This window comes from Siphateles boraxobius, unplaced genomic scaffold (genome assembly GCF_051911475.1).
Source record: "Siphateles boraxobius isolate OS27281-9 unplaced genomic scaffold, OSU_SipBor_1 1, whole genome shotgun sequence".
NCBI lineage: Eukaryota > Metazoa > Chordata > Actinopteri > Cypriniformes > Leuciscidae > Siphateles > Siphateles boraxobius.
In genome coordinates, this window is record NW_027508699.1 from 17,446,073 (window position 1) to 17,470,251 (window position 24,179).

Genomic DNA, 24,179 nt, shown 5'->3' on the forward strand with positions numbered 1-24,179 from the left:
TACATACAAAATTTGTGGAAAAGGGGACATTTTTTACAAGACTTTTCCAACTCTGACTTTGAACCAATTCTCTGGAATGGCCCATATAAATAACTGCTTCTATGATCAACAGAAGATACAAACAAAAGTTTCACACTTTAAAAAACTGTTTACCACCTGCTTTCGGTAAGTTTGTGAAGAAGGCACATTCTATAACAAGCTTCATAGGAAGGATGTGTTGATTTGAATATTTCAGCACATTCACAATCTGGTTTAGATGTTTTCCAGGTAGTTAGTGACCATTATCAAGGTTTTTGAGCTGAAATGCCACTGTTTAGTACATTTCTTTACAATATTCAGGGGGGACCAAACATATAAGTGAACGTAAAATTGATTATACACGCTTTTTTGATTATATACACTCAACAAAATTATAAACAAAACACTTTTGTTTTTGCCGCTATTTTTCATGAGCTGAACGTCTCAGGTTACGTATGTAACCCTGGTTCCCTGAGAGGGAACGAGACGCTGCGTTGAGACGCGGTGGGAACGCTCTGCGTGATTGCGTCGTGAAGCACGTGTATAATCAGTCCAATGGAAGAGCGAGACGTCATAGGCGGGTGACGCAATAGACCAGGAAGCTATAAAGCACACCAGAAAACAGACCGCGACAGCTTCTGAAAAGGCCTGAAGCAAGTCGATCAGGGCATGCAGGAAGTATGGCAGGAGAACGCAGCATCTCGTTCCTTCTCAGGGAACCAGGGTTACATACGTAACCTGAGACGTTCCCTTTAAAGGGAACTCGAGCTGCGTTGAGACGCGGTGGGAACCCCATATCTACTACGCCATAAAGAGAAATGCCCGTTCTGTGTGGAGTCCTTGCGCACACTAAGAAACAAGTAGCCTAGCCCCGGGAGTGGAGAGGTCTAGGTCGTAAAATCTGACAAATGTATGCGGTTAGTTACAGCCTGCCGCATTGCAAACGTCCTGAAGGGAAACCCCTGAAATTAAAGCCTTAGAGGCAGCCATACTCCTAGTAGAATGGGCGCGGACAGCCATAGGTGAAGGCTGTCCGGCCGCTTCATAAGCAAGTGAGATGGCCTCAACTACCCACTTGCTCATTACCGGTCTCGATGCAGGGCAACCTTTCTTGGTTGAACCGAAGCAGACAAATAACTGCTCTGATCTACGCCACAGGGCAGCTCTGTGAACGTAGGCATCCAAAGCCCTAACGGGACATAACAGATTGAGACTTTCCTGATCTGGGGTAATGAAAGGTGGAGGGCAAAAAGCCAGCAGCACAATAGGGCCCCCCACATTAGTGGGGACCTTAGGAATGTAACCCGGCCTAGGGTGTAAAAATTTTTTCACCATACCAGGTGCAAATTCCAAACATGAAGGAACCACCGACAGGGCTTGCATATCTCCAATTCTCTTGATAGAAGAAATAGCGAGAAGAAATGGAGTTTTTAGTGCAAGGAACTTCTCTGAAACCTCTTCAATAGGCTCGAAGGGAGCCAGGGCCAGACCCTCAAGTACAAAGCCCAAATCCCAAGCCGGTGCTCTAGAGTGCAGTGCAGGCCCCAGCCTCAATGTACCACGTAGAAAACGAATAATAAGACGATCTCTCCCAAGAGAAGAAGCCCCCAGAGGGGAGCGATAAGCAGATATAGCCGCTACGTACACCTTTAAAGTGGAGGGAGATAATCCAGCAGAGAAACGGTCTTGTAGGAAATCGAGAACTGTACCAACCGGGCAGTTAACAGGATTTAAAAACATTCTCCACACCATGTAGAGAACAGTTTCCATTTCAATGAATATAGTTTCCTCGTGGAAGGAGCTCTGGATTGAAGGATGGTCTCAACGACCTCAGTCGAGAGACCGGATTCTAAGAGCTGGGCCCCCTCAGAGGCCAAGCCCACAGTTTCCACAACTCCGGGCGAGGGTGAAATATCGTGCCCCCTGCTTGAGATAACAAGTCCCTTCTGACAGGAATCTCCATGGGAGAGCCGTGCAGAAGGGACACTAGGTCCGAGAACCACACTCGGGTCGGCCAGTGCGGGGCTACTAATAATAGATGAGCCCCTTCTTGGCGAACCCTCTCCAGAACTCCCGGAAGCAATGATATCGGGGGGAATGCGTACAGGTGCAGCCTCGGCCACACCTGTACCATAGCGTCCAGTCCGAGAGGAGTTGGATATGTGAGGGAGAACCAAAGCTGACAATGGGTTGTATCGTAAGATGCGAAAAGATCTATCTGAGCTTGACCATAGTTCTCCCATAGGAGCTCCACCACCTCGGGGTGAAGTCTCCGCTCCCCGGGCCTCAGCCCCTTCCTTGACAGGATATCTGCTCCCACATTCAAACACCCTGGAACATAAACTGCCCTGAGTGACAGTAATTTCCACTGGGCCCATAGGAGGATCTGATGAGCCAGTTTGCATAATAATCGGGAACTCAGACCCCCTTGATGGTTGATGTAAGAGACCACCGATGTGTTGTCTGTGCGGACAAGCACATGATGGCCTCTCAGGTCTGGCAGGAAGTATTTGAGAGCCTGAAATACCGCCATCATCTCTAGTCGGTTTATATGCCACGAAAGCTGATGGTCCTGCCAGACACCTGTCGCCGAGCGGCCACTCATGACCGCCCCCCAGCCTGTGAGGGAAGCATCCGTCGATAGCGTTACGCGTCGACAAGAAGCCCCCAATACTGGGCCTTGGGCGAGGAACAAAGGTTTCTTCCACATGACCAAGGCACGTAGGCATAACCGCGTGACCTTGATCGTGCGAAACGGATTTCCCCTCGGAGAAAACCCCTTGGTCCTGAGCCACCACTGCAGGGGTCTCATGTGCAGAAGGCCAAAAGTAATTACGTTGGACGCAGCTGCCATGAGACCCACCAGTCTCTGGAACTGTTTCACAGTGAGTGACTGGCCTAGTTTTACCATCTTTACGGCTGTGAGAATCGCAGAAATACGTGCTGGAGACAATCGTGCTTGCATAGTTGTCGAATCCCACATCACCCCTAAAAAAGTGGTCCTCTGGGCTGGGAGGAGCACACTCTTATTGGTGTTTAGCCGCAACCCCAACCTCTTTATGTGAGACAGAACGACATCTCGATGCCGAACTGCCAACTGCTCGGAACGAGCCAGGATCAACCAGTCGTCGATATAGTTTAATACGCGAATGCCCTGGAGTCTCAGAGGAGCCAGCGCTGCATCCACGCATTTCGTAAAGGTGCGGGGTGATAAACCTAGGCCGAATGGAAGGACCCGATATTGGTATGCTTCGCCCCCGAAAGCAAACCTCAGGAACTTCCTGTGATGAGGATGAATGGATACATGAAAGTAAGCGTCCTTCAAGTCTATTGTGATAAATCAGTCCTCGGACTGAATCTGTGCTACAATCTGTTTGAGTGTAAGCATCTTGAACTTGAGTTTCTGAACTCTGCTGTTTAACTGACGCAGATCTAGAATAGGACGCAACCCCCCATCCTTCTTGGGAACGATGAAGTAACGGCTGTAAAACCCTGACTCTCTGCTGGGAGGAGAAACCCTTTCTATAGCCCCTTTTCGCAGAAGCGATAGTACTTCTAGCTCCATGACCCAAGCCTGCCTTGGGTCCACCACTGTGGGAAGGACCCCTTGAAATCTGGGCGGACGAGAACCGAACTGAATTCTGTAACCCTTTTCTATTATATGCAGGACCCACTGAAAAATATTTGGCAGTAGTTTCCACGCTGCCAGAAATTCTACTAAGGGGACCAGTCTCTCGAGACTGGCCTCGGGATTCGGTTGTACGGACATTTCGGTGCCCTGAAGCGGCGAACCGGCAGGGAACAACCGAACTGACCGTTCTACGATCCTCCTCGGAGAATCGTATGGGGACGCTGACAACTCGGTGCCCTGAAGCGGCGAACCGGCAGGGAACAACCGATGTGGCAGCGCTGCGACTCTCCTCAGAGAATCGCCCCCCAGAGGGTGCCGAGGATGAACGATTTCTCGAAATCGTCCCTCCTCGGAGGGGACCACCCTCAGAAGCCTGACGCCTTGGGCGTCAGGACTTCTTCTTAGCCCAAGCCTTCTTAGAGATGACAGTCCTCAGATCTTGCCTACCCCTAGCTGGCCTGGACTGCGACCGCCACTCAGGTTCCCCAGATTGTGGAGGAGCCCGAGTGGCGACGCTCTGTTTTTGATGCACTCTGTGCTGTGAGGAGCTTGTACTCGGACGAGACAGCTCGGATTTAATAATAATTTTCCGCCCAGCAGTCTCTGGGACATCGAAACGAGGAGGAAGAAACCTCTGGAACGCAGCCGATTGTTTTTTCGTTTCTTGAAACCTATCGACGACACAATTGATAGCATCGCCGAACAAACTTGAAGGTGACAGTGGTGCGTCCAGAAGAACAGACCTATCTTTATCTTTTATATCAGACAGATTTAACCAAAGATGCCGCTCCGTGGCCACCAGGGCTGCCATAGAACGGACCACTGATTTGGCCGTCTCCTTGGTGGCCCGGAGAGACAGGTCTGTTGCGCGACGCAATTCTCGAATTGCGTCAGCGCTGACTTCCTCACGTTCATCGATATCCTTCAGCAGATCAGCCTGGTATGCCTGCAGTATAGACATAGTGTGCAGACATGACGCATCCTGACCTGCTGCCGAATAAGCTTTACCCACCAGCGAAGATGTAGATTTTAATGGCTTGGTGGGTAACGTCGGGGCTTTTAATGATGACGATGACTCGGGAGAGAGATAGCTCGCGAGCGTCTCTTCAGCCCGAGGCACCGTCAAATAACCATAATCAGATGCACCCAAAACATTACTGTAGTTGGAAGTTTGTGGGTTAAATACTCTGAATGACGCCGGTTTATTCCACGATCTCGAAACCTCATTGTGGAGATCGGGAAAAAACGGGAGTCCCCGACGTGGAGGCTGTGTTTTAGATGGTAGAAATCTTTCATCTAATAAACTTTTCTTAGTAACACTCTGAGAATCATCGGCTGGCCATTCAATATTTAATCTAGCTACAGCACGAGATAAAACCTCCATAAGCTCCTCATCATTACCGGAGGCATGAGCTGGCGAAGACTCAAAATCCCCCATGTCAACACTGACGACATCCAGATCCTCAGAACTGGATAGCCTCAGCAATGGTGCCCCAACCTGGGAAGGAGAGGCCGCAGCGCGGGCTCCTTCCTGGGCAGAGGCACCGGATCCAGCAGGTAAGGGTTGAGAAAGGGCTGGGCCCGTCTCAAGCCCCGCTACTAGATCCATATGCGAACCCCAAGATGAAAGCCTTCGCTGTGCCTCGGCAGCAGCGGGACCCGCACCTCGGGGAGCGCGAACCGAACCGTCCTCCTCAAAGAACGCCCGGCGAGAGCGGAGCGTCCTCACGGACAGCTTCTCGCAATGCTCACAGTCAGCTCCCTCGAGAACTGACTGGGCATGCTCCACTCCCAGACAAGCAACACAAAGCTGATGTGTGTCCCCACCCGTGAAGAAACGAGGGCAAGGGACAACACAACGCTTGAATTCTTGTTTCGCCATAATATATATATATATATATATATATATATATATATATATATATATATATATATATATATATATATATAGATAATGTGCTTGTGACAGACAACAGTAAATAGACAAGGACAGTATACAGAGAGCGCTTGCTGACGGGAACAGAAGCTGTCGCGGTCTGTTTTCTGGTGTGCTTTATAGCTTCCTGGTCTATGATGTCACCCACCTATGACGTCTCGCTCTTCCATTGGACTGATTATACACGTGCTTCACGACGCAATCACGCAGAGCGTTCCCACCGCGTCTCAACGCAGCTCGAGTTCCCTTGAAAGGGAACTCAAAGTTCTAAGACTTTTTCTAGGTACACAAAAGGCCTATTTCTCTAAATCTGTGTTAGTGAGCACTTCTCCTTTGCCGAGATAATCCATCCACCTCACAGGTGTGGCATATCAATATGCTGATTAGACCCAAAGACCCAAAAGACCCAAATCAGAACGACATCAATTCATTTCTCACCAGTATTAATCTGCCTCAACTCAGTAAACTTCAGATAAATACTCTTGAAACTCCCATAACAGAACAGGAATTTTTTTTAATGCCCTAAAACTCATGCCGAACGATAAAGCACCAGGTCCTGACGTATTCCCTGCTGAGTTCTACAGACAATTTTGGTCCATTTTATCACCACTCTTCATCCAAATGATAAATGAATCAAAACTAACAGATAACATGAACACTGCCACAATCTCACTCCTTCTCAAACCCAATAAAGACCCAAACTTACCGTCAAGCTATCGTCCGATAACCCTAATCAATGTAGACATTAAAATCATTGCCAAAGCACTAAACCATAGAATAGAAAAAGTCACACCATCTATAATCCATCCAGATCAAACCGGTTTCATTAAAGGTAGACTCGCTTCCACTAATACACATAGACTTTTTAACTTAATGTATTACTCGTCAATTCAAAAAGCCAAAACCATCATAGCTACTCTCGATGCAGAAAAAACCTTTGATAGAGTCAACTGGAAATTCCTGTTTTCCACATTGGAGAGGTTTGGTTTTGTAGAGTCATTCATTAACTGGATCAAAATTCTGTATTCTTCACCTTCAGCCACTGTCATCAGAAATGGACTTACATCACCTAGCTTCACACTGCATCAGGGGACTAGACAAGGATGCCCACTCTCCCCTTCACTATTCACCATTTTCATTGAACCGTTAGCAGCAGCAATTCGTCAAAACAGACACATTAAAGGTATTCAAACACCAAATATACACCATAAAATTAGTCTTTACGCTGATGATATACTACTATATTTGCAAGACCCCTCATCATCATTACAAGAAACAATTAAACTCATGAATTCATTCTCAAATATCTCTGAATACTCAATCAACTGGAGTAAATCTGCTATCCTTTCATTATATTCAAACAACTTGGATGTGACATCCCAGTCACTACCTATCCCTCTGTGCACCAATTACACCACATATTTAAGTATTAACATTTCCCCCAGGTTGTCAGAGCTGTTTGGACTCAACTTTACCCCATTACTTAAAACAATAGATGATAATCTTCAACGCTGGATGAACTTAACACTATCCATTATGGGCAGAATATCAATAATTATGATGACCATACTTCCTAAATTAAACTATTTATTTACAATGATACCTTCACAACCCACCCTCACCTGGTTTAAATCGCTAGATTCAATCATTATCAAATTCTACTGGAAAAATAAGACCCGAAGAATTAAATTGACTACCCTACAGAAACCAAAAACACTAGGAGGACTGGAAGCACCACATTTCTACCACTACTTTCTGGCCAATCAACTCCAAAATATATACAAATGGACTCACCCTAACCCATTAATAAACACTTGGCTAGATGTTGAAAAAACAATTTGTTAGGACATTACCATTTGAGAATTACCATTCTATGGTCAGGCAATAAAAAAACACCACTGTTTCAAAACGCCAACAATAGCAACAACTCTGACAGCCTGGTGGAAATTACATCAAATCACAAATACTCCGTTTGCACCATCTAAACACACCCCCATCTGGAATAACCCAGATTTTATAGTTAACAAGAAGCCACTCAACTTACGCACATGGGCAGAAAAGGGTATCACACAACTTCAACATATCTTTCATAATAATAACATAGCACCATTTCCCCACTTGGTCCAGAAATATGGCATTGGGAGTAATTTTTTTTTGGAATACTTACAAATCAAATCATCTATTCAATCAAGAATCGACACTCAGACAATTAACCTTGACCTTCCGCCCTCAATTTCAGAGTTGATTAATTTATCCTCTTCACAAAAACTACTCTCCAAAATATACAGAATGATATAAAAATCAGACAAGACATTAAGCCTACCAACTGCTAAATGGGAATCAGACCTATCCATTACTCCCGATGCCGCTTTCTGGACACAAATCTGCAATAATATCTTCTTCATGACAAAAATGGCAACCTACAACTCATACAATATAAAGTACTTCATAGATGTCACCTAACAGGACAAAAATTATTTAAAATGGGATTTACTTCTGAAACCTGCTCACAGTGTACACAAAATACCCCAGATACCTATGTTCACACCATTTGGCATTGCACCTCAATTAAAAGATTTTGGGAAAACGTTACTGACTCACTATCCAACCTTATGGGATGTCACATTCCAGTGTCTCCTTCCCTCTGTATATTAGGTGACATATCCATAATTAATATAAACAATACAAATAGTCAATTACTCCTAGTGGCTATTGCCAAGAAAACTATCCTCATGAACTGGAAATCAAGGAACACCATACATATTATATCTTGGAAAAACGTATTAATAGAGTACATCACCATGGAAAACCTGTCCACCTCCATTCAAAACAATACACTAGAATTACACCCCTCATCTTTTATCAAAGGGGTTTAAAACATTGTTGGGGGTAAGGGGAGGGAAGGATAAGTTAACTATATCTCTCTTTCTATCTCTCTCTCTCTCTCCCTCCCTCTCTCCCCCTCTCTCTCTCTATGTATGCATGTAGGCTGTGCATGTATTTATATGCGTGTATGCTGCACACGTATGTACGCATGTATGCTCTGCATGTATGTACTGTATATATGTGTGTATACTGTCTCTGGACCCAGGTTGGCCGTGGCATCCCAGTCCTTGTTCTATGCAGTTGGCATTAGTTCTGGGCGAGTGTGGGGCGTGGGGCCTGGGGCCTTGGGATTGTACATTCCCGCCGTCTGTCTATACTCTTTCGCCCTGGATTTCTTGCCTCTGGCTGGTTCAGCACTACATGTCTTACTTTTTTAATGCATTACATATTAGTTGAGATACATACACATTTAATTGGTCGCTTAAACAAGGAAAAAAGAAAAGAAAAAAATATCACATACGCAGGATAAGCGAGGCATGGACGTGGTGACCTGGGCTTTGCACAGAGCTGGTTCTACGCTACACGTCTCGTTTTTTTAATGCCACACACTGGCTGACATGCATATACATCGATCACAAGTAAAAAAATAAAATAAAATAAATAACAAACAGGGTAAGCATGGTGTGTGTGTGACGGCCAGAGGTGGGGAGTGTTCTTGGTGATGAGTGATGGGGGAGGTCCTTGGGCCCCAGACTCCAGAGCATCTTCTTAGTGGCCCATTGTAGTGTGTTGTGGCCAGGGGGAGATCAGAGGTAGTTTTTTTTTTTTTTTTTTACATATTAGTAATAGCCTTATTTTTTTGTTTTGTTATTATTTGTCCTCTTCTTTGTCCTCCGACCTCCCCCTCATTCCTGATGAAAAGATTAGTTATTATTGCTACTACTATTATTATGCTTACTTTTATTATATTTTTATAAGACTATATTATCATATCTTCCTCATCCTCCAGTTAATAGTATGTTTTGTTCATGTTTACATGTTGATGTCTATGTATGTGGCCTTGATGTTTTTTGTTGTATCAGTCACTTGTAAGTATTGGATTGCATAATAAAAGATAATAAAAAATCTTTTAAAAAGATGCTGATTAGACAACATGATTATTGCACAGGTGTGCCTTAGGCTGGGCACAATTAAAGACCACTCTAAAATGTGCAGTTTTATCACACAGCACAATGCCACTGATGTCACAAGTTTTGAGGGAGTGTGTAATTGGCATGCTGACTGCAGGAATGTCCTCCAGAGCTGTTGACCGTGAATTGAATGTCTACCATAAGCCGTCTCCAAAGACGTTTCAGAGAATCAGTACATCCAACCGGCCTCACAACCGCAGACCACGTCTAACCCCACCAGCCCAGGAGCTCCACATCCAGCATCTTCACCTCCAAGATCGTCTGAGACCAGCCACCCGGACAGCTGCTGCAACAATCGGTTTGCATAACCAAAGAATTTCCGCACAAACTGTCAGAAACAGTCTCATACTGCCTGCTCGTCGTCCTCATCAGGATCTCGACCTGACTGCAGTTCGTCGTAGTAACCGACTTGAGTGGGCAAATGCTCACATTCGATGGTGTCTGGCACTTTGGAGAGGTGTTCTCTTCACAGATGAATCCCGGTTTTCACTGTACAGGGTAGATGGCAGACAGTGTTTATGGCGTTGTGTGGATGAGCGGTTTGCTCATGTCAACGTTGTGGATCGAGTGCCCTGTGGTGGCGGTGGGGTTATGGTATGGGCAGGCGTATGTTATGGACAACGGCATTTTGAATGCACAGAGATACTGTGACAAGATCCTGAGGCTCATTGTTGTGCCATTCATCCACGACCATCACCTCATGTTGCAGCATGATAAGGATCTGTACACAATGCCTGGAAGCTGAAAACATCCCAGTTCTTGCATGGCCAGCATACTCACCAGACATGTCACCCATTGAGCATGTTTGGGATGCTCTGGATCGGCGTATACGACAGCATGTTCCAGGCCCTGCCAATATCCAGTAACTTCGCACAGCCATTGAAGAGGAGTGGACCAACATTCCACAGGTCACAATCAACAACCTGATCAACCTTATGCGAAGGAGATGTGTTGCACTGCGTGAGGCAAAAAGGTGGTCACACCAGATACTGACTGGTGTAGCGTATGCGTCTGGATGAATCATGATTCGTTTAAGCCGAATCATCGTTGTTAATGAACACATTTTTGCTAAGTTTCCTTAAACTGCAAACTGTGACTCTGTCTAATAATTAACCCTCTGGGGTCCAAGATGTTTTTGGGGTCCTGGAGGTGTTCTGACATGCTCTGACATTTTTGAGATGTTATATATAAACATGTTAATGGCAAAGGTGTAAATTCACTCTATATAGCACAAACAGGGATACCATAATATGTGAGCAAGATGCATGTACATGTTTGTATTTTTGAGAGAATATTGTTTATGCATGGTTATTGAAAAAACTAAAACTTAAAGTTTCTGAAATAAGGCCACAAAACACATACTAAATATGTGTCCACAAGACTTTTGACTAATGGATGTTCTCGCCTAGGATTTTTCCTTCAAAATGATCTGAAAATCATCCTGCCAAATCATTCACATAAAACAATACATTGATTTAAATTTAGTAAAACACTTTTTGTTTGGAAAGGCAATATGCGAAATGGGCGTGACTCATGTTTAATGGTCTGATTCAAACCTGTGAAGACAAAAGACCTGCTTAATGAGCCTGCATAATGAGCTTTTCACAGGTGTGTCAATGAGCCACAAGAAAGAATACAAGGACACAAGAAAAGAAATATATATATATATACTACAAAATTGGTTCACAGTTGGAAACATCTAGAAAAAAATAGTATTTTTCCACTTGTATTTTTGCTTGCAAATTGTATAATATCCAAGGTGAACATTTCTAGTAATTGTGTAGTTCATTCTCATACTGTATTTTCAGAAATTTCTGGATATGTATCCTCTCCCCAAATTTGTCACTAATAAAACACAATAAAAATAATTTGAAGAGAAGGCTTATATTGACCTTTTAAGATTTTTTTACATCTACCTTGTAAATATATTATTTGCTATTTTATTAAAAAGGTTACAATTACAGCAACAATTAAAATAACAATATTTCAAGTGTAATATTTCTTTGTAAAAACTTAAGTATACATTTTATCATACATATTTCAAAGTTAAGGATTCATTAGTTTGAATAAAGCCTACATTGGAACAAACACTATAGAATCCTAGTTGATGACTTTATTTTTGACAAAACAAACATAGCCTAATATATAACATTTGAGCAGAAATTGGTGAACAAAAGCTTATTCAATGTGGCAGTAGTCTAGTTTACAGTAAACAGTTAATAATCTATCCAAAACTAGTCAACGAAATGGTGTATTTCATATTTCGTCTGTAACATAGGCATATCGTTTGTTGTTTTTATGAGCCTATATTAGGGCATATAAATATTAATTTGCTGTTTAATACGTTGCTAATACAAAGCAAAATTTTAACGTTATTTCAACATATTTCAGTCGATTTTCACTCATCTCAGTATAGCAATAGGGTTTGGTAAAAACTGTTCAGTTCATTCACTCACACACAGACGCGATTCATATTTAAACAGTCTTTTTGCGGTTTACATACACTATGATATCGCGATTAGAACAATAATAATAAAAAACGTACTTATCAGATGGATCCGTTGCTCCTCGAAATGAAAATAAACCAGCACATGTTCTGAGGTAAATGTCCCCTCACACAGCCTCGCAAGAAGAAATAGTACATTAATCTGATGATTACATCTGTTGTGTTATCGCGTTTATGACGGGCGTTGACACGTTTGCATGTGTTGCTTCAGATCATTTGCGTTTGAATACCGCGCGCTCTCCGTGGGCGTGTCACATTAGCAGAATAATGAGCTGAGAGAACGATAATGAGATCGGCTGACACCTCTCTCTTTTTTTATAGATTACATAAACAGAGAATATTTATTTTAGTTTTGAATTAGATATTTTAAAAGTACAAACTTAAATGATTATAAAGATATATTGCTCGTGCTTGTGTGAATAGTATTCGCTGAGCTTTGTTTAAGTTTAGAGACGTGCACCAGAAAAAAATTTAACGGAGACAGAGAGGCAGAAAGCACAACCTGTTTATTTTCTTTATTTTACAAAAGCACATGGTTTTGATGTTAATGTGAGTGTACACAAAAAAAGAAGACCCTCTATAGTTTATAATCATGTTTTGATTTTATATATATGACCAAAAATGATGTAGTATTTTAAGTCTATGTTGCTGCTATGTGGAAAAAAAACAGCAAAACGCGCCGGCGCGTTTCTGGACCCCAGAGGGTTAACCAGCTCAGCGCCAAAAAGTCTGGGGAAGATGGCCCTTTCGACACTTTTGTGGCACTCAGAGCGATGCCAGAACGGTCTACACATTCCCCCCAGCTCTAGGTCCGAGCTTCAGAGAGATTTTAATCGGCTCTCCGAAGAGACTGAGAAAGCTCTCTCCAAAACGCACACACATAAACAGACATTCCTTCATTGAAATCTGTAACTTGATGTCACGTTGTCATGTGTTTGTGTTTCTGGTCTGTTGTGAGCACATGACTGTCTTGTTATTTCTTGTGCCATGTGCTCTCCTGTCTATTGTCTAACCCCGCCCATCTTGTTATCAGATTATTGGTTAATTTGTCCCACCTGTACTGCTCGTTACCCTCCTTTGTTTGTTCCCCTATTTAGCCTCCCTGTGTTTGTAGTCCTGTGCTGGTTCGTTGTCAATGTTTCCTGTTTCCTTGTGTTACCTGTTTTTGCCTGAAACCTCTCTTGTTTTTCCCCCTCGGGGTTGTTTTGTTTATAGCCTGTTTTATTTTGTATTATTTAATAAACCTCATCTCATCCTGCTCTTGTATCCTCATCTCCGTTCAACCGTTCCGTGACACTTGACTAATTCTGGAAAGAATACGATATTTTCCTTCATACCCAGGTGTTTTATTGCCATTTTAGTGTAATCATGACTTCTCTAGATGTGTTAGACAAACTCTGAATGACTATATACATGCACATGAATGTAAACATGATGTATTCCTGTATGTTTGAATTTTATACTGTGCACGAGTCTATCTAGGACTGTTAGTTATGTAGTTGACCTAGCTGACTTCTATAAAAGTCTAAGAGTATATATACACTATCTATATATCCTTGTATGCGTAACGTCCTGGTTGCGTATGCAGCCCACCGTTCCCTGAAGGAGGGAACGGAGGACGTAGTCGACGTCGACTGAATTGGGATCTCGCTAGAGAGCCTATCCTCTTCGAGTACTATTGAACAAGCCAATGTAATTGGCGTGCGTGATTCGCATCACACACTCCGCCCCCGCGGCGCGAGTATAAATACGGAAGTGGATGCACGCACTAGTTGCTTTTCGCTGAGGAGCCGAGAGTAACCCGGGGTCAGCGGTGGTCCAGCGGTAGTGGCAAGGGGACTACGTCCTCCGTTCCCTCCTTCAGGGAACGGTGGGTTGCATACGCAACCAGGACGTTCCCTTTCAGTCGATAACGTCAGACGTAGTCGACGTCGACTGAATTGGGATCACCCTTTGAACACGCCACTAACGCTGCCACCTTCCAGTGCCTAAACCAAAGCCTCCTGATGCCCCTGCAAATTTAAGGCGGGGAAGGACAGGGCTTAGGCAAGGGAAGTCACTGCTGTTCCTACAGGACCACTGGGAAAGCGTTCCCCGTACATTGGAAGGAAGGGATGCTGCGGAAGCCACATCCAACCCAGAGGGAGGTAACGTGGAGAATACACATATGAACTGGGCGGAAACCGGGCAGTCTAACATATGGAATGTCACTGGGTTGGCTCCAGCCTAAGACGGGGGGAGACACACCGGACAGTGACGGCAGAGAGACTCTGCCGAGGGAAGACACGGGCTCGCCGCAGGGAGCCGTATCGTGGAAGAATACACATATGGGGTCGCCGTAGGGACCGCAACATATGGACCCAGCCTAACACAGGTTCCACACTGCTTACGAGTGGTAGGCCTAACACCAGACGTTCCGCACGTCAGACGTCGGAGGGGTGTGGAGGAACTCAACAGGGTTTAATTTTAAGGGAACTCAACTGGAGTAGAAAGGCGCACGTATCCAGTCCATAGGAGGGGAATGGCGCAGCAAGCCGACACTTGAACCGGGCTCACGGTGAAACTGGCTTCATGAGAAGGGAGCCCACGGGAAGCAGCGGTTCAACTAGGTGTCGCCCAGGCCCCAACTCTAGAATCTGTTTAGCAAAGCATATCGTCAACGCCCAGGCGGAGCACTTTACACTCATCATAGAGGAGCTCAACACCTAAGTGGACATGTTGCATCTCGGATTTTTACCGAAATGAAGGCAAGCACTAAGTGCAACTTTGCATGGAAACAGCCTTCCCTCTCTGCTGAGTTCCAACAGATATTTGTAGAGCTGGTCTGAGGTCTATGGCTTGCATTCTGTACACGCCCAAGCGAACGGACAGAGAAGCCAGGGCTGGATCTGCCTCCTCCAGGGCAGCGCTTGCAGGCTCACCACCTGCTCCTATTACGGGAGAGGTAGGAACCTTGGGCAGAATCCGAGCCGGGGTCTCAGCTTGTGAGAGTTAGCCGGCCCAGACTCCAGGCACAATACGTTGACCGAAAGCGAGCAAGTCCTTACCCTCTAGTAGAGACCACGCGAGCAGGAGAACTGATATAACAGAATTTTTAACTCATTGCCTGCAGTGGCTTAGGGGCGGTCTCTGCAGTGCAGTCGCACCAGGGACAAGGCCCAAGAGGATAAAGAGGGACGCAAGGATTTACAAGACCTTGCTCCTCAGGAACCTGACGATCAGAACGTGCTTCTGCACACTTCTGCAACACGATGAGCGTCGTTTAAACACCGAGGCAACATCATTTTGAGGGTGAAGGAAAACAGCCTACTCCAACCCATTTTGCAGGAAAGAGAGCACTGAAGTGATCGAAAGCTTTCAGGATCTCCTCTGGAGAAAAAGACGCACTCAACGACTAGGTTCCACTTCTAAAGGCGTAAGCACGCTACCCATCTCTAGGGGGTGCTCGCAGAAGTGATGGTAACTATCACATGTCCCTGTGATAGCCACCTGAACCTCCGCGTTCAGATGTAAGACCGCCCGGAATCTCCGGGGGAAGAACGCGGGTGCCATCGTGCCCCGTCCCTGAAAGAGTTTTCAGGGGAAGTCAGGAAGGCTGTCGATGGGAACCAGGTCTAGTTGGGCCAATAAGGGGCAACTATGAAGACCTGTTCCTCTCCTGACTTGGCACGTACGTGCAAGCGACGGGCGCAAAAAGACAGGAGCATTGCTCAACACAACATGTGAAGATCACTGGGCTTCAGGAGCATTTTCTGCTCAGCACTTGAGTGTGATAAGTACACTGAGCTTCAGGAGCATTCCTGCTCAACACCTGAGTGTGATAAACTCACTGAGCTTCAGGAGATTTTCTGCTCAACCCTTGAGTGCGAAGAACTTCACTGAGCACCAGGAGCATTTCCGCTCAGCACTGCGTGTGATGAATTTACTGAGCTACAGGAGCATTTCTGCTCAACACCTGAGTGTGATGAACTCACTGAGCTACAGGAGCATTGCTGCTCAACACCTGAGTGCGATGAACTTCACTGAGTTTCAGGAGCATTTCTGCTCAACATGAAGTGTGATGAATTCACTGACTTGAGCAGGCGCAAGGCGACCATGAGTCGCAGTCGCTTTTAGAAGGCTCACTGGGGCTAAACGCATTTCTGCGGGCCCCTGGGGCAGCTGAGAGCCAGTGTTTGTCCAAGGGTAGTCCGCTCGGTTTGTACAAACACTGGCAGGAAGACGAAACCGGAGGGGCAACTGAGCGGCCCCGGAATGGTCATGACCCAGCTGGACCCAGGGGATGGAGTCTCCACTTGCCCTGGCTATAACTGTCGTGAGGCTCGATGACGGCACGATTGAGTAGAGCGGGAAGAGTGGAACAAAGCGTCCTCAGAAGCGTCTGACTCCAAGGAGGAGGTGACGGGTGAGTTGTGACATGTAAGGGAAGCTTGTGCAACGGTCGCAATGTCTAACAGCTTCAGGCCCGAATGCCCGTGTAGTCGAGGGTCGCCCAGGCCCCCGTTAAAACACGCCCCTTGTACATGGCCCCTCTGTTGAAGAGGGTTTGGCAGCAGACCGGGATGAACTATAGTCACACAGGGTGAGCTGCTCTGCCACGGTCACCCTGGGACTCGATCATGAAGCTAGCGCTGAAGCGGTCACATATGGAGGAAGCAAATGGCTGCAACTACCATATACCCCAGGAGCCTCTGAAAGTTCTTTCAGTGGGACCCTTTCTCACTTCAAACACCAACTGAACACAACTGAACACATTCTCATTGGAGAGACGTGTTAGACCGAGTCCATCTCCAAAACTGAAAAAGAGATACTCAGCCCGTGGGCGAGATTACTCTCTTCCAGTTGACCTGAAGACCCAACGGGCTCTGGAGCACTCGAAGGGAAGGACACTGTACTGATACTCCACCCTTACACGCAACCCACAGGATGGCCTGTGGTGCGGAAGGTAGAGATCTGTTTTTAAGCACATGTCTTTCAGGTCGGAGCTGCAGACCAATCTTGGGCCAAGATGGTCACGACCCACCACCTAGTAGCACGAAGAACGAGTTTACAACTGGCCTTCGTACCGGCTGGAGGAGCGGCTATATCAAATCCTTCGCCAGCAGGATAAGATAAGCACGCACAAGTCAGGAGCACTGCTCAACACTCGGTGTGATGAATATCACTGAATTTTCAGGAGCACGTCTGGTCAACACCTAATGTGATGACTATCACTGACTTGAGCGGGGTAGCCGAGCCTGAGGTGGGGCAGCAAAGTAGAGAGAGTGGTTTTAGTGTGCTGTGCTACACTTACGTGTCTCCACAAGCGGCAGGGGGCGCGTGAGAAGGCGGATGACCGGGTCCTCGAACGCACCAAGCTGCCTGCTGGCGACCAAGGGGGAGCCGAGGGGTGTAAGGCTATACAGGATCACACCCGCCAGACTGGCCCTCTTGGGACCCAGGAACAGATGAAATTGCTCTCTCTTTGAAGTGAGGGTACCGCTTGCCCCGGTTTTTTTTTTTTTTTTTTTTTAGGAAGCCAGCGGCGGAACAGACACACACACAAACAAAGGCTCCACCCGGCCCTCACACGGGGGGAGGGAGTGATCGTGCCACTCCAAGAGCATCTCATCCATTCCTGGGCGGCCCGCTCCGGAATGCTTTCGCTGTCGCTTGCCACCTGGCTTGGCAGCGCCTGGAGCGGGGCTGGGCGTCTCTACTGCGGCCGGCTCCATGCTGAGGCCTGGGTGGAGGCTGCTGCGGAGGGCCAGCAGGAGCGGCGGCCGGGGAACGCCCACGGCGACGAGCAGGCGGAGGAGCTGCCACCGGCGGCGGGTGGAGGCAGCAGCTGGCCACCAGGGCAGGATGTGCCGGATGACCTCCGTCTGCGCTTGAGCAGCAGAGAACTGTTGGATGCAGTTCTCCACTGCATTGCCGACCAGCCCAAACTGGGAAATTGGGGAGACCAGGAAACGAACCTTGTCCGCATCCGGGACCGTCACCAGTGCCGGAGCACACAGGGGAATGACCGCGGCAACACTGAACAGAGAACTGAAACAGTGAAGCACTCACTTTTCCGCCCTCTAACCAGCCATCAACACACACAAACATTTAGAAATTTGTTGCTGTTAAAACAGCAGTTGAGAGCTCAAAGTTCGCGATCACCGCTGCACTCGCGCTGTAGAACACCAGCACTGGGAGAGTCTTCCTGAAGAACAACGACACACTCGCTCGTTGTAGACAACAGCACTCTCAGAGACATCAAACGATCGGCTCCGAAGCGAAAGGCAACTAGTGCGTGCATCCACTTCCGTATTTATACCCGCGCCGCGGGGAGCGGAGTGTGTGATGCGAATCACGCACGCCAATTACATTGGCTCGTTCAATAGTACTCGAAGAGGATAGGCTCTCTAGCGAGATCCCAATTCAGTCGACGTCGACTACGTCTGACGTTATCGACTGAAAGGGAACAAACAGACTGAGTGGTATCAAACGACATCTCTCGACTTGGCCAAGCCATATATGTATATGAACATAGCGTAAAATGTATTTTACTATGCTGTACCATATTTAGAGTGATTCTGACTAAATTCTGACACTGTCATAAACCATGCAAATGAGCCTCCCGACAGGACAAAGGAACTTTCCTGCTCAAGGTTTGCTGAATGATTATTGGTCAGTGGCACTCCACAGAGGCGTGGACTGAGTTCCTTAAAGAGAACAGTTCATCGCTCTTCTCTCTCTCTTACTTCTCCTCTCTTCGCATCATGTAACTGCTCCGTGTGATTCCCCTCCGGGAATCTTTTCTTTTGTTTGTTTAAGTTTTATTTTTCCTTTCTACTTTGTTAATTTCCTCAGACGAGTAAGTGAACTTAGCTTGAATCGTTTCTTTGGTGTATGTACGTCCCAGACCTTTTCACCTTTGTTTGAAAGTGCGCGCTCCAGACCATCTGCAGACCACGTGACTCTCCCACGGAACAAATCCACATGCCTTCGAAGCAGCCACACAACGAGCAACTGTGCAAGTATATATTTGTATCGAGCTTTTAGAGTATTAAGATGTGTTTTTCCGTGTTGTCTCTCAAAGGTTTTGAGGTCTGTAATTTGCCACTGATCCTTCCAGATTCTCTCTCTCTCTCTCTCTCTCTCTCTCTGATTCGCTCTCTTTATTGATGCATTCTCTTTCATTGTGTCGTTGCCATTATTGTGTTTGTAAATACATTTATTGTTTGTTATAACCGGTATACGTAACTTTTAATCTATTGATTTTGTCTCTCGCTCATATACAAGTCCGTTTAATGTTACGATCCAGCTACGTGCTTTACAAATTTATTGATACTAAAAGAGGTCTCGTTATAGAACAGGAAAGTTGTTACTTGTGCCAGAGGAATAACTTCTCTTGAAAGTCTATAAAGTAGGATCATTTTGTGAGGTTTAATGAGATCGAATCATCAGGTTTACTGGACAAACATTCGATCATAAATTAATCCCCTTAAAGATTATCCTGATGATCGATCTATGATAGACATAATTGATATTTAAAATATTTAATTATAATCCGTTTTGATTAAGTATTGATATACAATTGAGCTGATTATAACCTGTCTGTAAAATATAGTCTACATATACAATTAATTATAATCCTTTGTGGTTAATTGTCTAGGTACATATATGAATGCAGATGCAGGGAACATATTATCCCCTTTTGGGAGATTTAACATGCATGATTATCTGGGTCAAACCCGTATGAATAATTATTAATTGAAAAATTACTAATTTTTGAATACATATCCCCAAAGCCTGATCCAGGTTCCTTACACTTTGTATTTGAGAGAAATAGGCCTTTTGTGTACATAGAAAAAGTCTTAGATCTTTGAGTTCAGCTCATGAAAAAAGGGGGCAAAAACAAAAGTGTTGCGTTTATAATTTTGTTCAGTTTAAATATAATGGAGTCACTAAATTAAATATATTGTGGGGGAGAGTATGCTTCCCTTTTAGTGTTTGCTGGAGTTATGGGAGCTAATATCTAGTCTGGTGTAATTTTAGTGCAAGTAACATTCCATAGTCTTCCCCTTTAACTCCTCTCTGCACAAGAAATATTATAAATAATTTAATAGAATGCTTTGACATGAACCATGAGCGTCTGCCCCACACAAGAAACTTGCAAGTACTGTTTGTCTGCCTGACATCTCGATTTGCCATTTCTTCTGCTGCAGGCGCAAATGCACAAGAAAATAAAAAGTCTAAATCTACATTTGTCCTAATTAGTGACGCTCCAGCCTGTGAAGACATACCAAGAAAGCGAAATGTCCTTCGGACCAGAGGGTTGAGGTAACAACAGTCGCCCATCACTATGATCTTCTCTCGGTTGTCTAGATCTTCAGAGACATACTGCAGCAAGAAGAGCACGGACTCTGTCACTGTAATCTGCGGACAAAACCAAAAACCAAACAAGGCTTTTAATGGCACATTTCGTTTGTAGACCCTCCCTCTCTCTTTTTTTGCTTTTTCCTTGATCTTTACTTAGATCAGTGGTTCCAAACTCAATTCCTGGAGGGCCACAGCTCTGCACAGTTTAGCTCGGACCAGCTCAAACTCACACCTGCAAGGAAGTTTCTAGCAATCCTGAAGACCTTGATTAGCTGAATCAGGTGTGTTTGATTAGGGTTGGTGCAAAACCGTGCAGAGCTCTGGCCCTCCAGGAATTGAGTTTGAGACCAATGACTTAGATCTAAGATGTAAATTAAGCAAAAATCTAATTCTCGGCTTGAAGGCAAAATCAAGAAAACAGGCTGTATTTCGGCTATTTGTAACACTGGAAGAAGAATAAAGACCAATTCATGAACACAATGGAAATGATTGGAGGTCTGATTTTCTGCTGGCCAGATGACAGTTCCCAGCAAGGTCTTGAACCTGATTTTGCCAAACTGGCAGGGACACCTGGGGCAAAGGAACTATGAAAAAAAAAAACACTCGCAATTAGAGCTGGATAGGTTTGAAAGAATAAAGCTGTAGACGGCTATGGGGGTTTTGTGACAACATACGTTGATATATGAAAAAGTTAGAATTCCTGTCATATAAGGAATTCTCTATATTATTTTGCATGTATTTTGACAAAAAAAAATCTCTTGAGAAACCCATGGGAAACCCAGGATCTTTTTCATAACCTTTATGTATTGACCTTTCATTTGAAAGTCATGTGTCTAGTGTCTGTAAAACCGCATTTTTCCATCTTAAAAATATATCTAAATTACGTCATATGCTCTCATTGACAAATGCGGAACAACTAGTTCATGCGTTCATGACATCAAGGCTAGTTTATTGTAATGCTCTACTGGGTGGTTGCCCTGCACGCTTAATAAACAAACTACAGCTAGTTCAAAACGCAGCCGCTAGAGTTCTTACCAGAACCAGGAAGTACGACCATATTAGCCCGGTTCTGTCAACACTGCATTGGCTCCCCATTAAACATCGTATAAATTTCAAAATATTGCTGATTACTTACAAAGCACTAAATGGTTTAGCTCCCCAGTACTTGAGCAAGCTCTTAACGCATTATAGTCCTTCACGTCTATTGCGATCTCAAAACTCCGGCCAGTTGATAATACCTAGAATATATAAATCGACTGCTGGCGGTAGATCCTTTTCCTATTTAGCACCAAAACTTTGGAACAATCTTCCTAACATTGTCCGGGAAGCAGACACAGTCTGTCAGTTCAAAGCTAGACTAAAAACACATCTCTTTGACCTAGCATTCACATAACACTCTATAGACTTCTATAATTCAATATTAGGCTGCTTAGATTAGGTCAGCCGGAACTGGGAACACTTCCCTCATATCCTGATGTACTCGTTACATCAAAAGAAGAATGGCATCTACGCTAATTTTAGTGTCTTTTTTTATCCCGAGGTTTTCCCGCAGCCTGCTGGATCCAGGCCGTTTCCAGATCTGACGAAGGACTTTCGCCTGGACCTGATGACAATGCAGTGCTGAAGTGCCAACTAGTCTCTCCCTATGGAGGATCCCTATACCACTCTACAGATAAAGCGTTGTGGAATTTTTCGGTTCGAGTACCTACCCAAAGTGATAAGATAAAATAAAAATTCTGCATCAAAATTTATAGACAAGTAGTTTGTTTAGGCTTGGTTTGTAAGCAATTACAAACCTGCGCACATATATTCAAACGCACATAACTATAGAATCAATTCTTAATGCGCATGTAAACCCCATCAGCGTCTATCACAGCTTCACGTTTAAAGTCTGTTTAGAGAGAACGGTGTCGTCTTAGCGGCCCCTAATTTAATAACAAATGATTATTTAGACGGAAGTGAATCAATCAAAACTAACTTTAGCTGGAAAAAACATTTTTCAAGAGCCACTATAAAACCAAACCAATCTCTGTTACCTTAAACTATATGTTTATCTCTGTAAAGCTGCTTTGAAACAATCTACATTGTTAAAGGGTTACTTCAGGATTTAGCATTAAGATTTGTATTAATAGAAAACCAGTAGTATTTTCGAATTGCCTTGCTTCCCCCCCTCATTTCCCCCTGATATGAGAGATTTATGTATTTTTAGTCTGGAAAAAATTTTTGGGCCAGAGGCTTAAAACTACAGCCAGTACTAGTAGCTAGTTCCGCATGTTTTCACTACGCCCATATGGGGCGGGATCTCACTCACAGAAAGTAAGATATTGTCAGCCATCTTTCTGTAGAAGCTAAGCTAACAGGCTCTTGCTCTGTGTATAAAGTTTGTATAGTGGGCTAATCACGATAGCGGAAGGTAACGTTAGTTTAGAAGTTGAAATGACAGAAGGGGATTTCGAAGATCAGTTGCGCGAATCTGATGCTCGCGGCTACCTGTACGAGCCGCAATACAGCGATGAACAGTTGCGGGAGATGGAGGAACAAGATGCGGCCGGAGCAGCTGCTGCAGCAGGGGAGCAAGACCTGACTCGAGCCCGGCCAGACTCCAGCTGGGGCGGACTGGAGCTGTCAGTGCTCACGCTGTGCGCCTATGGAAACAGATAGAGAGTCCTATTGCTGTCGCGAATTTCAACGATCCCATTTTCTTCTGGACGAGATAAATTGGAAACGCCAGCCAAAGCCCGCAGGGACAAACGGACGGCTTAGTGTAAAGTGAGTAACGTTATTTGGTTTGTTTTTCTTTTTTTTACCAAGACGTAATGTACAGAGTTTGGACACCCGGCATTATCACAATGTTCTTCCCTCGTAACGTTAGTCAGCTGAGCTATTGTTGTTATATTTACATCTATGATAGTATACTGTGTGCAAATAGTTCGCATTGCTAACGTTGTGCTTACTGTTTTGTAGACAATATCGCCTAACAGCCTATCGTCACTTTATGGAATGGTTCCAGCAAGGCGAGCGACTTGGTAAAGACTATCGTCTCGTTTTGCCCACCTGTGTTGTCCAGGACATCAGACGGAAATATCCAGCTCCTGACTGACAATACTGTGAATGAATATAAGGAAACAGCCGAAGCTCTGGAAGAGCTTTGAGTGTAAAAGTGTTAATATTAATTTTAAGTTAATATAAAAGTTATAACTCCCATCGGTTGTGGTTCTTTTTATAAACCTTTAAACCTTTACTGTTACTAGAGTATGTATTAGCCTAGAGAATGTGTGGAGAAATTTTTCGGATACTGCCGCCTGTAACCGGTAGGCGTGGTTTGGGAGTGGCCTGGCCTCGTAAGGGCAGCAAAGCAAGTGCATTCTGGGAGTTGTTGTCTTTCAGCCACATGAGTAAAAAATACATTTTCTGCCTTTTCTCAGTCTAGAATGCTTCAATTTAAAAAATAATTTCACATTTCTACTATATAAATGATCACTATTAAATACACATTCATGTTCCCAGAGCTGAAGTATCCCTTTAAAAGCGCTATATAAATGAGGATGACTTGACTTGACTTGACTCCCATGCCGGAGACCCCATTCCGAATCCCGCTCTGAGTTGGTCGAGTAGGACCGGTTACATAAACTTGTCGAGCCCTTTTTCCTGAGACTTATCAAAAAAACACCAGAAAGTTTTTTTGTTGTAACTTAAATACATGATTTCGTTAATGTGTACACC

General features: G+C 44.8%; 1 protein-coding gene across 2 annotated transcripts in view; it reads right to left on the bottom strand.

Moving 5' to 3' along the window:
* plppr5a (phospholipid phosphatase related 5a) overlaps positions 1 to 24,179 on the bottom strand; it is a 53,765-nt gene that overhangs the window by 24,957 nt on the left and 4,629 nt on the right. For both annotated transcript variants that reach the window (XM_077225505.1, XM_077225506.1), the window contains one exon: positions 20,381 to 20,513. In XM_077225505.1, the coding sequence (XP_077081620.1) occupies positions 20,381 to 20,513 (133 nt within the window). The remainder of the gene's footprint in view (positions 1 to 20,380; positions 20,514 to 24,179) is intronic.